This window comes from Opisthorchis viverrini (genome assembly GCF_000715545.1).
Source record: "Opisthorchis viverrini unplaced genomic scaffold opera_v5_213, whole genome shotgun sequence".
Lineage (NCBI taxonomy): Eukaryota > Metazoa > Platyhelminthes > Trematoda > Opisthorchiida > Opisthorchiidae > Opisthorchis > Opisthorchis viverrini.
This window is the reverse complement of record NW_008751871.1, coordinates 571,132-582,970: the sequence shown is the minus strand read 5'-3', so window position 1 is coordinate 582,970 and position 11,839 is coordinate 571,132. Positions and strand designations below refer to the sequence as shown.

Below are 11,839 nucleotides of genomic sequence, written 5' to 3'. Positions count from 1 at the left end.
TTAGCAAACGCGGCCCGAGCCTTGCAGATTCGTGCATTCACCTCATCTGTCACACTGCAATCAGAACTAATACAACTTCCAAGATACGTAAAACGCTCCACAACTTCCAGTACCTCTCCCTGGATTGTAAGGGGCGTGTTCAGTGACTGCACGTCCACAAGCATGACCTTACACTTTGTGGGTGCAAAATGCATACAGCAGGGCGGGGAAGCGAAAACAGGCTACTGCTGATGCCTCCCTTCTTTCTCCTTCACATACTTTTTCTTCCCCCTCTCCCCTCCAAGCCAGCGCAACCTGTGCAGTGTGATCAGTTCATCTATCGAGGGTGAATTATTTCTCCCGAATACCATTCGACGTACTTCAGAATTACTGTTAGCCCATATAATATGTTTTACAGGTATGACCACAAAGAAGTGGTTTTTCAAAAATGCCATGAAATACAAGAAAAAGTAGGCACGCGAAACAGCATACCCACGTAAATAAAAGCCTGAGAGAATACAAACAGGTGTGATATCGTGGTAAATGCTAAATTGAGGCAATGCAAATTAGTAATGTTGGTATTGAGGTACAAGTTGACTCCATGTCAAACTTGCATGAAGTAAGGATCAACCACCCTTCTTGTACTTTGATAGCGTTAGAAAATGAACCTCACTGGACTTATTGGTAAATCAGTTCACTTCGTTTTTTTCACTTTAAATTAACTCCTTGTCTGTGAAAGTGAGTAAAACCACTCGCCCACACGTTTCAAGAATTTCTAGGAACCGATAGACAGTGTAGCTGCAAGAATTATTGTTATTTACCCTGCTAGTTTCCGTGATTAACAGAAACCATGTACTTATGCAGAGATTTGTAGCCTTCCTATACGTTTCTCAGTCCGTGCTTCACTAAACATGGGATGACATTGCACGGCCGGTCTCACATTTTACGTTGGCAGACAGCAGACAACATATTTGGTATCACTGTTAGCAATCAAACTTTGAGTGATCTTCAAGGAGTAAGTTTTCTTAAAGTTCACTGATGTGATCCAGAAAACGGTGGTTTCCTTTTAGGGGAAACTGCTTTAGTAAGTAAGTCTCACGCTACGCAACTAACTTATTTGAGTTCATCTTATGGTAGTAGATCTTGCTCACAAAACATTTCACACAAAAGGTTTAGCGAATGGTACTTACGGGAAATTGTGCTGGAATCTTAAATCTTATGTGGATAAAACCAAATTACCTAAGCATTATCAAGACGATCAATGTCACTTAGACTAAAAATTAAACTCTTGCGGCCAAACTGTCAACCTGCACGAATACCACGGATATTTTTGTTAAGTAAACGGTCTCAAAAAGGCATTCTTCACTAGACCGGTAACAATAACCTCATTGTTTCAGATGGACATGGTATCTCCGGTGAACACCAAATAAAGACACTGGTGTGCAACCTTATTTTACCTTATTTAATTCCTGTAGATTCTATGAACCACACTAAAATTTTAGTTGAAAGTGTTCTTAGAAAAGCACTGTAAACATTGTCAATATGTAATCCAGATCCTAGTATTGTCTGAACACCCATGGATTCAGCATTGTTGCGCTTTGATGAAATAATTTCCTAAAAGCATAATGCATTAATCGGGTGTCTGGCAGGTAGCACTAATCAGCAAATGAAAGTAAGAATATAAAAATGGGATGCTTTCTCACTGTTTGAAAATAAAAACAGTAGACATCTGAAATTCCACCTTAAAAAATAAACCAGGTTGGCTTGAGTTTGGCGGCTCTGGAGTGGATTGACTCGGTTGTAACTATACAAATGCAGCACCAACTATAGCCATTCACCATGCACTGATATTTGCTGTTTGGAAGAGCGAACTTCGGAGGCAAAGAAAAAGACAGAGTCGATAACTGTATACACTCATGAATATCCTTGGTTAGGACATGTTCTAATTTTGGTAGGAATCCCTCCATGAAATCGCTCCTGGTGTTTTAACGGCATGGACTTTCAGAACGATGTAACTGAGATATACAATGTTTTATTACATCGTTTCCTGAGAATGTGTTCGTTATATATGTAGCACGTAAAATCGAGGTGTAAAGTAGGAAGGAACCTTGACTCTTCTATGGACTTTTATTTCAGGCTCCGTGTTCAGTGGGTAGTTCTGATTGTATTGTGACAGATGAGGTGAATGCACGAATCTGCAAGGCTCGGGCCGCGTTTGCTAACTTGGGACACCTATGGCGTCAGAATGGTTTATCCCTGAATCTGAAGGGACGTGTGTATCAAGCTACAGTGCGGGCCGTTTTGTTGTATGGCTGTGAGACTTGGCCTATTCGAGCAGCGGAACTGAGACGTCTTCAGGTGTTCGACAATCGTTGTCTCAGAACCATAGCTCGTGTGGGTTGGTGTCAGCGAATCCGTAACGAGGCAGTTAGAAAGCGTGTTTTCAGTTGTATAACGGGTACTTCCATTGAAGAATGTGTCCAGCATCAGAAGCTGCGTCGGTTGGGACATGTGTCACGTATGCCGAACCATCGTTTGCCGAAGAGAGTACTATTTTCCATGCCCAATTCGGAGTGGCGTAAACATACAGGTGGCCAACCCTTGACTTGGCAGAGGAGTATGAAGGAGATCACGAAACGCTTGGGTGCTGTCGGTGCTACTCGCCTTCCAGGATGGGGACCGCGTGATTCTCACTGTGCCTGGTTGGAGACACTACAAGATATGGCTGCCAACCGATGTCAGTGGCGTTCTTGTTGTCAGTTTCTGTCCAGATTGCCTGAATGAATGTCTGGAGGTGTAGGCACCTCGGAATGATTGTGTTAAGCTAGCACTAAGTCCCTCCCCCATCCACCTTCATTCTTTTCTTTACAATAAGGCCTTCAAGTAAGTCATGGTTGTACGGCAGTGAAGCATCGGTGTTGAACACTGATGTCATGCTGTCGATGACGATGATGATGATTCTCAGCAAATATCTATTGATTAACGGCGGGTTTGGTATTCAGCCAAAGAAATTATTGTGCAAATGCAGTACTTAATCTGGCTTTAGTTGTTCTTCAGTGATCATCCTTAGACTTTTTTCGGCAAGAACAATCATAGCATTCATTCTGAAGATAAATTCAATGAAATACCAAAGCTAGGATTTTGTCAGGATGTAATCAAACGGCAACTTTACTGGCTTTTAACTTGCGCTAAATGTTAGTAAATTGTGCTGTTTTATTTCAAGCCGCATAGAAACAGCCTGAGTTCTCAACACCTCGGTGTTGTTTAAAGCTTTAATCGTCAAATTTAGCTATACGTTATATGACGAACAACAAGTCTTAGCACCTTATTTTGCCCGGATCGCAAAAATGTCTAAAACAGTTTGCTTTTGTGGGCCATAGAGAAGGTAAAAAATTTGATAAACCGGTTCAAATCAGATAATACCGTACACTTTTATCTGGAATTCAGGAGCGAACAATTTCTGTATGGCCCTAAGTGCATTTGAATAGGAAATCAACGGTTGTGCACACCGGTCCTATATTTTTCGCATCTGAAGGGTACATTTTTACAAAACAGTTAAAATTGGCCTCTCATTAGTTTTCCGGTTCTTCGGGTCTTTCTCAACAGAAATCTGTGCTGTCTTATTTTCTTGAGGTAGAACGTCTGCTTCCGTCTAAAGGATATGCCACAAAATAGGATGATGACCATTTGAAAGCCCAAAAGTTACGGGATACGGTTCAACTGTACCACACTGTTGCCCATTGAAACTTATTCTTGAAAGTACTGCCAATACATCTACCACAGTACTAGAGAGCATTTCACACTTTTGAGTGTTTACCAGTCAGTATTTTTGCTAGCGCTGTATTGTTACCAAATTTGTGAGTTTCTCTGACGGGCGAAGTTTTGTCTGGAAGGTCAAATATTTTTCTGGAAGCCTTCTACTTAGAGGTACCGCTGGTCAACTTCATTAACTACACGATATTAGAGCAGTGTCGTGCGAGCATTTTTTTATCTGGAATGGAAAAATGCTCGCTTTTTCATATTATCACAGGGTACTGGTCACCATGGCCGATTAGATGATTTTATATAGAGACAAAAGGATGCGGTCAATTTCTATCAATAAATCACGTGAGTTTGTGGTGCAGTTAGGAACTCCATTGCCGATCATGTGGCTCCCTGTTCTGTGACCTCTAGGTTTCTTAGGCTTATTGATATCCGAGTAATAAAACAAAACGCAGCACATCTTCTGACTGTTGCATTGTGCTTTTACCTCCCGCTTGCCCAACACGGCACCTACAGCAGTGCGTGCAGCTGACTCAGAAACATTCAATATGCGAATGGAATTTAAACCACGTCTGTCACACTTACATTCATCGCTGAGGTGATATTCAGAAACTGCACTCATCACACCGCCAAAACTGAACCCCACATCCTGATGTGGATGATGTATTCGTCATTACAAAACGAATTGAAATGTCGATCACATAGTACGGGATGGAAGGCTGATTCGGAAACATGTTCACTACTGGATCCCATAATAATTAATTACCATCCTTGGACAAACTTGTTAGCAGGAATAAAGATGGGTGTCGTCGGACCTGGCTTTACCAGATAAAACACTAACAGACTAGAAGCTACGATAACACAGTAATCGGTCAGTGGGCCGCAAGAATGGCCGTACTCAAACCTTGGTTCAGAAGAGCAACGAAACTGCAGTACACGTGAACGAATAGCAAAGTGCAGTGTCTCTTTAACCAGTTAAACACTTAAGAATCAGGAGCAGCCTCCATGCACAGCTCCAAAAGTGTACTTTGGATTAGTTCAAATTTATTTGTTGGTATATAATGGAATGCAATTAATAAATTGGTTAGGTTAATTTAGTCTTCAAGGTTGTCTAACTATTGTAACAACAACCCCAGAACGAGTTTAGTACCTTGAAAAAAGACGACGTAAGATACACTCAATGGACTGTATACAGCGTTATCATAAACAACTCAGAATGCCTTATCTTTTCAGATTTTTCCAAATTCTTGAATAGTTTGACAAATATTCTTTCATTATATTATTGTTGTTGAGCGATCAATTATAGGAAACTATTACTCTTTAGCGTGGCTCCTCAGGTTGACACAAGTCTTACCAACATCGTTCCTGATAGGATGTATTGTGTGTCGTAGACAAGCCTCTCAAATACAGCCAGCAACGTAGTTTCCGCTTCAGTTATCTTAATATTGAGACTAACAATACGACTCTTAAGCTTCGTAAGGATCACTGCTAGTGTTTCAAAATTTAGCTAAAGCGGTAGTAAATTTCAAATAATTTCAGAAGGAATATCCCTCAATTTCCGAAGCAGAATAAAAATGGAACAAGTTCAGCTTTTCTGCACCTCTGTAGCCTGATTTTGGAAAATGTATTTATGTTTTCAATAAATACGGATTTTATATCCAAAACGTTCCACCGCATGATATGCTATGCTGTCTTAATAGAAGGTATAAGAATATCAATTATGGCCATGTGTCAAAATCCTAATCAAGAAGTATCCGTTACACAATGTTGTATTATAACGACAAGAAACGCGAAAAGAAAAGGCCCAAGTGGCGAAGAGTGCGTCGATGACATTGTTTTGCTCCCAATACACTGTAGACCAGCAAAGCATATACAACAAAATGAAATTCATCATGTAGACGTTTGAGGTTGCTAATAGCATCAGGCATTTTGTGACTTAGTCGGGGATAGATAAGTTGCGGCAAACATGATTGAATGAGTATCTTACAAAACCATCTATTGGGGAATTCTGTGGCTTAAGAACCCCAAAAAATGTAAATGCTACAACGCAAAATAACCTTTGACATGACAAAAGCTAATAAGACATTTGGATTGATTTAAGAAAGGCCTCACTATCTTCGTGTACGGTGGCTGATATGTCTGCATGTACTTTATTCTATATTTAAGCATCCAATACTTCCAAAGGTGTGTTGTCCAACAATCAGGAAAACGGTAACTTGTTCAAGACATGTCTCAACACATCAACTTGGCTAACTACGTTGAATACTTTGTTATTTTGTTTGCATCATCTTGTCCTCCTTTAAGTTTTATGTTCAATAGGCAGAATCTTTAATTTAGGTGATAAAAAACGCAAATTTTCAGGTTCCTAGGCAAATGTTGGAGCGGGAAAAGATGATTGTTTCCTTCAGTCTTTCAGTCTTTACCCATTATGGTGTTTCATTCACAAATTTCATGAATGGTTTTTGGAGAACCATCCCGCACCCGGTAGTCATATTCAGGTAGCTTAAAATTTAACCGTCTGGTTTCTTACCTTCTTAACAATAATCACCCACCTTCCGGCCCAAAAACAGACGAATTGTAGACAAAGGTAGCAAATAGCCCTGACTCTAAAATTCACGATATAGTCTCTTCCGGTAGGTTGGAGGGTGTCTAGAAATGTATTACGTCCTCAGTCGGGTTATCTTGTGTAACCGGATGTTATACACAGATAAGTCACTAATATCATATAGCTAGACCTCTCTCATTCATTATACCTCATTTACTTTTTCGATGACAGAGAATCAATGAAGCGTGACTGTAAGCGCTGTACTCTGCTTAGTCAAGAGTTAAATAGTAGGACTCCATCTTATCATCTCCAAGTCACCAGCCTTGGTTAAGCGCCAACAGCAACCCCAAAATACCGTAATGGTGTGAAATACATGTATGTAGTACAGTTATACTATGCGCTAAAGTATAGTATCACTAAACAAGGGACTAAGGAATATGGTAATTTTATCCGGGATGAAGCAGCTTATGTATTGGCTCTAAGAGTGCCTTTCTTTGATTTGGGTCTACACTTTATCATTAGGTTGCGTAAGTGATCGTGAAAGAGGTGGCGATACTCAGTGTACCCGTAGTCAACTTTTGCATACAGACACAGACATCCGCAAAATATGTGAACTTGATAAAAAGTGCACGGCCAGGGATCTGAACTAATCCATATTGTAAGGTATGTAAAGCCAATTCACTGACACTGTGTATTATGTGTGTGCTTCTCACCGGGCAGGGTGTTTGCTTTTTGGTGTTCACGAGCACATGTTCGAGCCGATAGAGGTGATCATGAAGTACGGCTTCATCCGTATACCGGTTGTTGTGCAAGTAACCACGATATCACAACGAATGTAGAGATACCACTCCCAGCCGCTACATCTGGGATTATCCCTATAACTACCTACGACATGTGATGATGTTTGCTAAAATAAGGAGTTGACAAGTGGTTTTTCCTATCTGCTCTCTATATCTTCATGGATCCTTCCTATCAGTTAATTTCCAGTTTGTCTGAGTAATCATTTAGTGGTGTATGTAGATCACAGTGATTGCGGTATGTTGCAGCCAGGCTGTGATCTCAGTGACCATTTCCTCTTCAATTTGAGGCATTAATTCTGTTAAATAAACCTTAGAGTCACGCGGAAGTGAACCATAAGTTTCCACACTGTTTTACCATGCGGCGAGTATAAATATACACTGCCAGTTGCATTTAAAAGACTTCGAGATGATAAGACGAAGGTGCGCGGACAGAAATAAAAGGGTTATCAGAGGTCTACAAAAATTCCTGATAAGCTGTGAATTGCAGAGACTCTCTGTAGATTTGATAGATGTGTTGTGACCAGAAAACCAACATGAGGCCCGGTTAGCAATGATTAATCAGACGGTACTAATACAGGGACACCGCAGCCACGTGTGAGGCGAACAAACTGAACTGAGATCATCTCCAGCAATAGGCAGATGCTGCTCGCCAAAGTCAAACTGTGAACGCAGTACAGTGTACTGAGACAAACGGAATATTAAAGCGTATTTAGGATAATATCTCGGGATGGAAGAACACCATACCTTGTAGTCAGTTAGGATGGGGCTTATCAGATCTGCACTGGAGCTTGACACCTCTTTCGAGACGAGCGTGGGGGAAAAGGCTGACGTCAGCGACCGCTGTCCGAATCCGTCGAAAATAAGGTTATCAGCTCTTTCAGAAGAACTTGAATTCAGAAAGGCAAAAGCCTCCAGCATAAGGTCACTAATTCTCTCCATTAGGCCGAAGGAAAGTTGAAAAGCTGCTGGAAGATCATTCGGTGCGAGAGTTTCAGCCGTCCTGGATGCCGATTTCACCTGAAGTACATGACCAGGGCATGAAAAGTAGCTTACCAGTCTCTTGAACCCGACAATGTCTTTCAGTGAGGTTCCCTTTTCTGCAACGGTTGGTGGGTCAACGGGACTACCGACCATCGTCATAACTGCGAACGCCCACTGGACTACGCGCACTATCAAGGTCACTGACATATCTCGTCTACTTAAACATTTGAGGCAACGTTCGGTAGTTGGACGTTGCGGTAGAGTTGTAGGGTATATCTCCTTCCAGTGACCTAATTGGAAAAATCTGGATAAATCTCAAAGTGTTTGGAGATCGGATTCCTCTATACTAAAAACATCGGTCAGCTATATCGATCGGCATCATTGACGAAATTTCAAAAATTATCCACGTGACTCCCCCCCGAGTGTCAACGCACCACGCAGGATAACATGGATAGCTGATGAAAAATCTTCCGTTTGGAAGTTAGCAGCGTTGCTTTTGAATAATGTCATTTTTTCAGTGTTTTCCAAAAGGACGGACAAAACTAACGTATCCGACAGCATTGGGGCAGGAATTCACCCGGCAAGAATTACAAAATACTCCACAATTTAATGGCACGATTCAGTACTTCAGGTCAATTGTTCGGTTCATTTCGGGGCGAAAATTCATGAAGGACAAAAGGCCTTTCACTCCAGTCCAGCTTTTGAACAGGGATTCCAGCGATATCTGTGGAGCCACAAGTGCAACTAGGAATTTCGGGAAAACAAAGGGGAAAAAGATGCCATATCACAGGAACAGTTTTCAGTTAAGAAATGCGAATCTGAATTCTTCATTCAACGCACTACCTGGAGATGCAAATAGTATACAGATCCGAGGACCTGATGATGCGCTGATTTTCAAGACCGTCAAACTCATGGGCGGAGATGAATGCCCGCATTGTGCCGAGCAGGGCTTAGAAATTTCTGCACGGCAGGCCAAAATACACAGAGAGAAAATAGAAGACACTAGCTCGAGCAAATTAGTGGAGTTTCAGTCTGCTATGCGCAGTTCATGCGAGCTCCCATTCTCGTTCTCATACTTCCTGCATGGCTTGGCAGAACGTCCGGCAGATGCAATGTCGGAGACGCCACTATGGCTTGCTGAACTTCCATTAAGCCTTCCTCAGGGTACCCGATTGAGGATTCGTTTGAATGACCATCTTAATGGGGAGGAAGGTAAGCGAGCCTGGCTGGTTATTCTTGAAGGTTGGACGGTAGAGGCCCTGGTTGGAGCGATAGAAGCAATGGACGAGGCTGTATCGGAGTATAAAGTCTGGGAAAATGGAATTTTTGGTTTGAAATGAAGCCAATCTGTTTGAAAAATACCTTCCTTTGTTTGAAAACAGACTTCAAAAATAGAGTGTTCCCACGCTACGGTGACTGCTGTCACTTCATGGAACAATACAGCGATGGACATTCGGGAGAAGTCACAAGAAACCAAAGTGTCCGGATCCGCAAAATGATTCCGACAAATTAAGTGTGCCGGCTTCAACTTCACCTAAACCTTCGTGGACAAGACTGTGCTTATTCTTCTGGGGAGATCAAGTCGTTAGAAATAAACGGATGGTGGAAAGTCAAAAAGCGGCATTATTGCACTGGTACATAAGTGGGTATTTGGGCATGACATTCTCAGTCGAAATCTATGGTAAAATCTCGGTCAAAAGCTCATCTGATAAGTGGTTTGTTCTCTTTGCTCTCCAGGATGGAACTCGAAATGTAGCGCTTCTGCACTTTAAGACCGTCGCCCTGTGGTGATAGACAAAACTTAGAGGTACCGATACTACAAAGGCCCGGTTTAAATTCATGAGGGCTTCAAAATTGGAGAGCGCCCAATGAGTGTCACCGCGAATGAACTAATTAGGGTAGTTTTGGTGTGTGGTACAATTCAGGTTGAAACATCAATAAATAGAAATGAGCAAAGAAATTTTGCTGGAGCGAGCATATTCGGACCACATTTGCGGTATTTGGTGCTGGTAGCTCGTCATTATGCTTGTATTTACTACATTTCCATGTGCGACAAGCTGTTGCAATCTCTTAGCATGACAGCCATCAATATTTTTATGTCCAAATGGTATTCACTGGCCATAGATGGATGCTAAGGGAAAAGCTAGTGATACTAGTCGGAAAAATGAGTAAGACATCAATTCGCCTGAGTGTTTTTGTTTCACCTAGGACATATTTTGCACTCCAGTCATCAGCAGGACAGTTTGTGATGTGTATGCTGAAATTACCACTCAGAGAGCGTGATAAATTGAAGTCGGGCAGTATCTTATTTGTTTGGTGTGGATAGGCTAACTGTTATGATAACTGTTAGGACCACCTTGAAACAATTATATTCTTGTGCCCATCTAGGGTGCACAGTTCTTTCGTTCAAACGAGGTAACCAGATAGCCGTATCTACATATGGGCCGCAAAGTAGGAAAAATTGTCAAAATTTTTATTATATAACACTATAATATGGGTTATACGGCGGCCCCAAATATTTGACAGCCAAACCTGATCACAATTTTTAACTACTGCAAAAGGGCGGTCACTGCGCGGTTTCAAAAACGTTGATCGATATACAGGTCGATGCGAGCCGGTATGTGCATACGTTCACCATGGACCTGCATCAGCTGAACTGTGCGCAACCAGCGTAACTTGGAGCGTGCATAGATAAGAGCTCAGAGAAAAACCTGAGATGTCCAATGGTGCTACGTTTTGTACGATAAATTGACCTCAGAATGGCATTGTGGCAGCCAAAAGGGGCGTGGGGGCTTTGCAAAATGAACTGCTTTTAAAGTGTTGCACTGCGTGTATAGAGTGTGCCTTTGTAAGCATTTTTGCTCCGCTATCGAGGGATTTTTGGATTCCTAGGAAGGTCGCCCGGGTTGTGTTATATCCAGAGCAAGCTCAGGCCAGCAGCACAAGCGTCTGACAAAAGTAGCCCTCCTTTTAATTCTGTCTTTCATTGCAGAAAGCGGTGTATGAATTTCAGCATTGGGTGAGGGTGCCTTTATGGTGGCTATGCGGTTGAAGCTAGAAGCGTCAACTGTGAGGTCTTTGGAAACGTAGAGGGTGGGATTTGCGAATGGTTTGGCCGGGGAAGAACAAGTTTAATCGATGTAAACATAATAATTTCTACGTATTATTAGAAATCCGCATGTGCGATAGTACACGGGGGTACCTCAAAGGATTCTGTACACCAAGTGATGCCCGTCAGGCGTACCTACTATCTCAACTTCTTTATAACTCCATGATCGATGAACTAATGAGGCGCGCGCTGACGAAACCCATGTTGAACCGGGATATGGTCGTCAGCCTCAATGAGGAGAAGTTTCAAGTGTTCTTGGATGAATTGAACAAAGTTATATCGTCCTTTGCTACCCACCCACAAAATGTGAGGTCATGCAGTCACTGAGCATGCCACATACAATTCATGGAGTCCCACACCAAATGGTATATATCGGTCCAGATTGCAGGATGTTTCGTTGTATAGATGTAGGAACTGGCGTGTTCAAGCAGCAGAACCCAGACGTCTTCGGGTGTTTGTCAAGCGTTGTTTCGGAGCCAAAGCTTGTATAGTTTGATGCCGGCGAACCCACGACAGTGCGTTACCGGTTGTGCAGCGGGGAGTCCCTAAGGCGTGTCCTGCACCATGCTTTGCGTTAGGCAAGTCACGTACTGCGCATGCAGAACCATCGTTTGTTTAAAAGTACCATTTTTCAAGCCAAAGCTGGAGTGACAGAAACAGAAT

At 42.1% G+C, this 11,839-nt stretch overlaps 2 protein-coding genes across 2 annotated transcripts in view; one reads left to right on the top strand and one right to left on the bottom strand.

Moving 5' to 3' along the window:
• The window catches only part of T265_08377 (hypothetical protein), a gene marked incomplete at both ends in the record, with an annotated part of 15,904 nt that extends 7,643 nt beyond the window's left edge, over positions 1-8,261 (bottom strand). The window contains one exon of the mRNA XM_009174161.1: positions 7,831-8,261. Within this exon, the coding sequence (XP_009172425.1) occupies positions 7,831-8,226 (396 nt within the window). The remainder of the gene's footprint in view (positions 1-7,830) is intronic.
• A 309-nt stretch (positions 8,262-8,570) lies between these two features.
• Positions 8,571-9,407, top strand: T265_08376 (hypothetical protein; the record flags this gene model as incomplete). The annotated part of the gene is made up of 1 exon (XM_009174160.1): positions 8,571-9,407. One exon carries the CDS (start codon positions 8,571-8,573, stop codon positions 9,405-9,407), a length of 837 nt encoding a protein of 278 aa, XP_009172424.1.
• Positions 9,408-11,839: the final 2,432 nt, after the last annotated feature.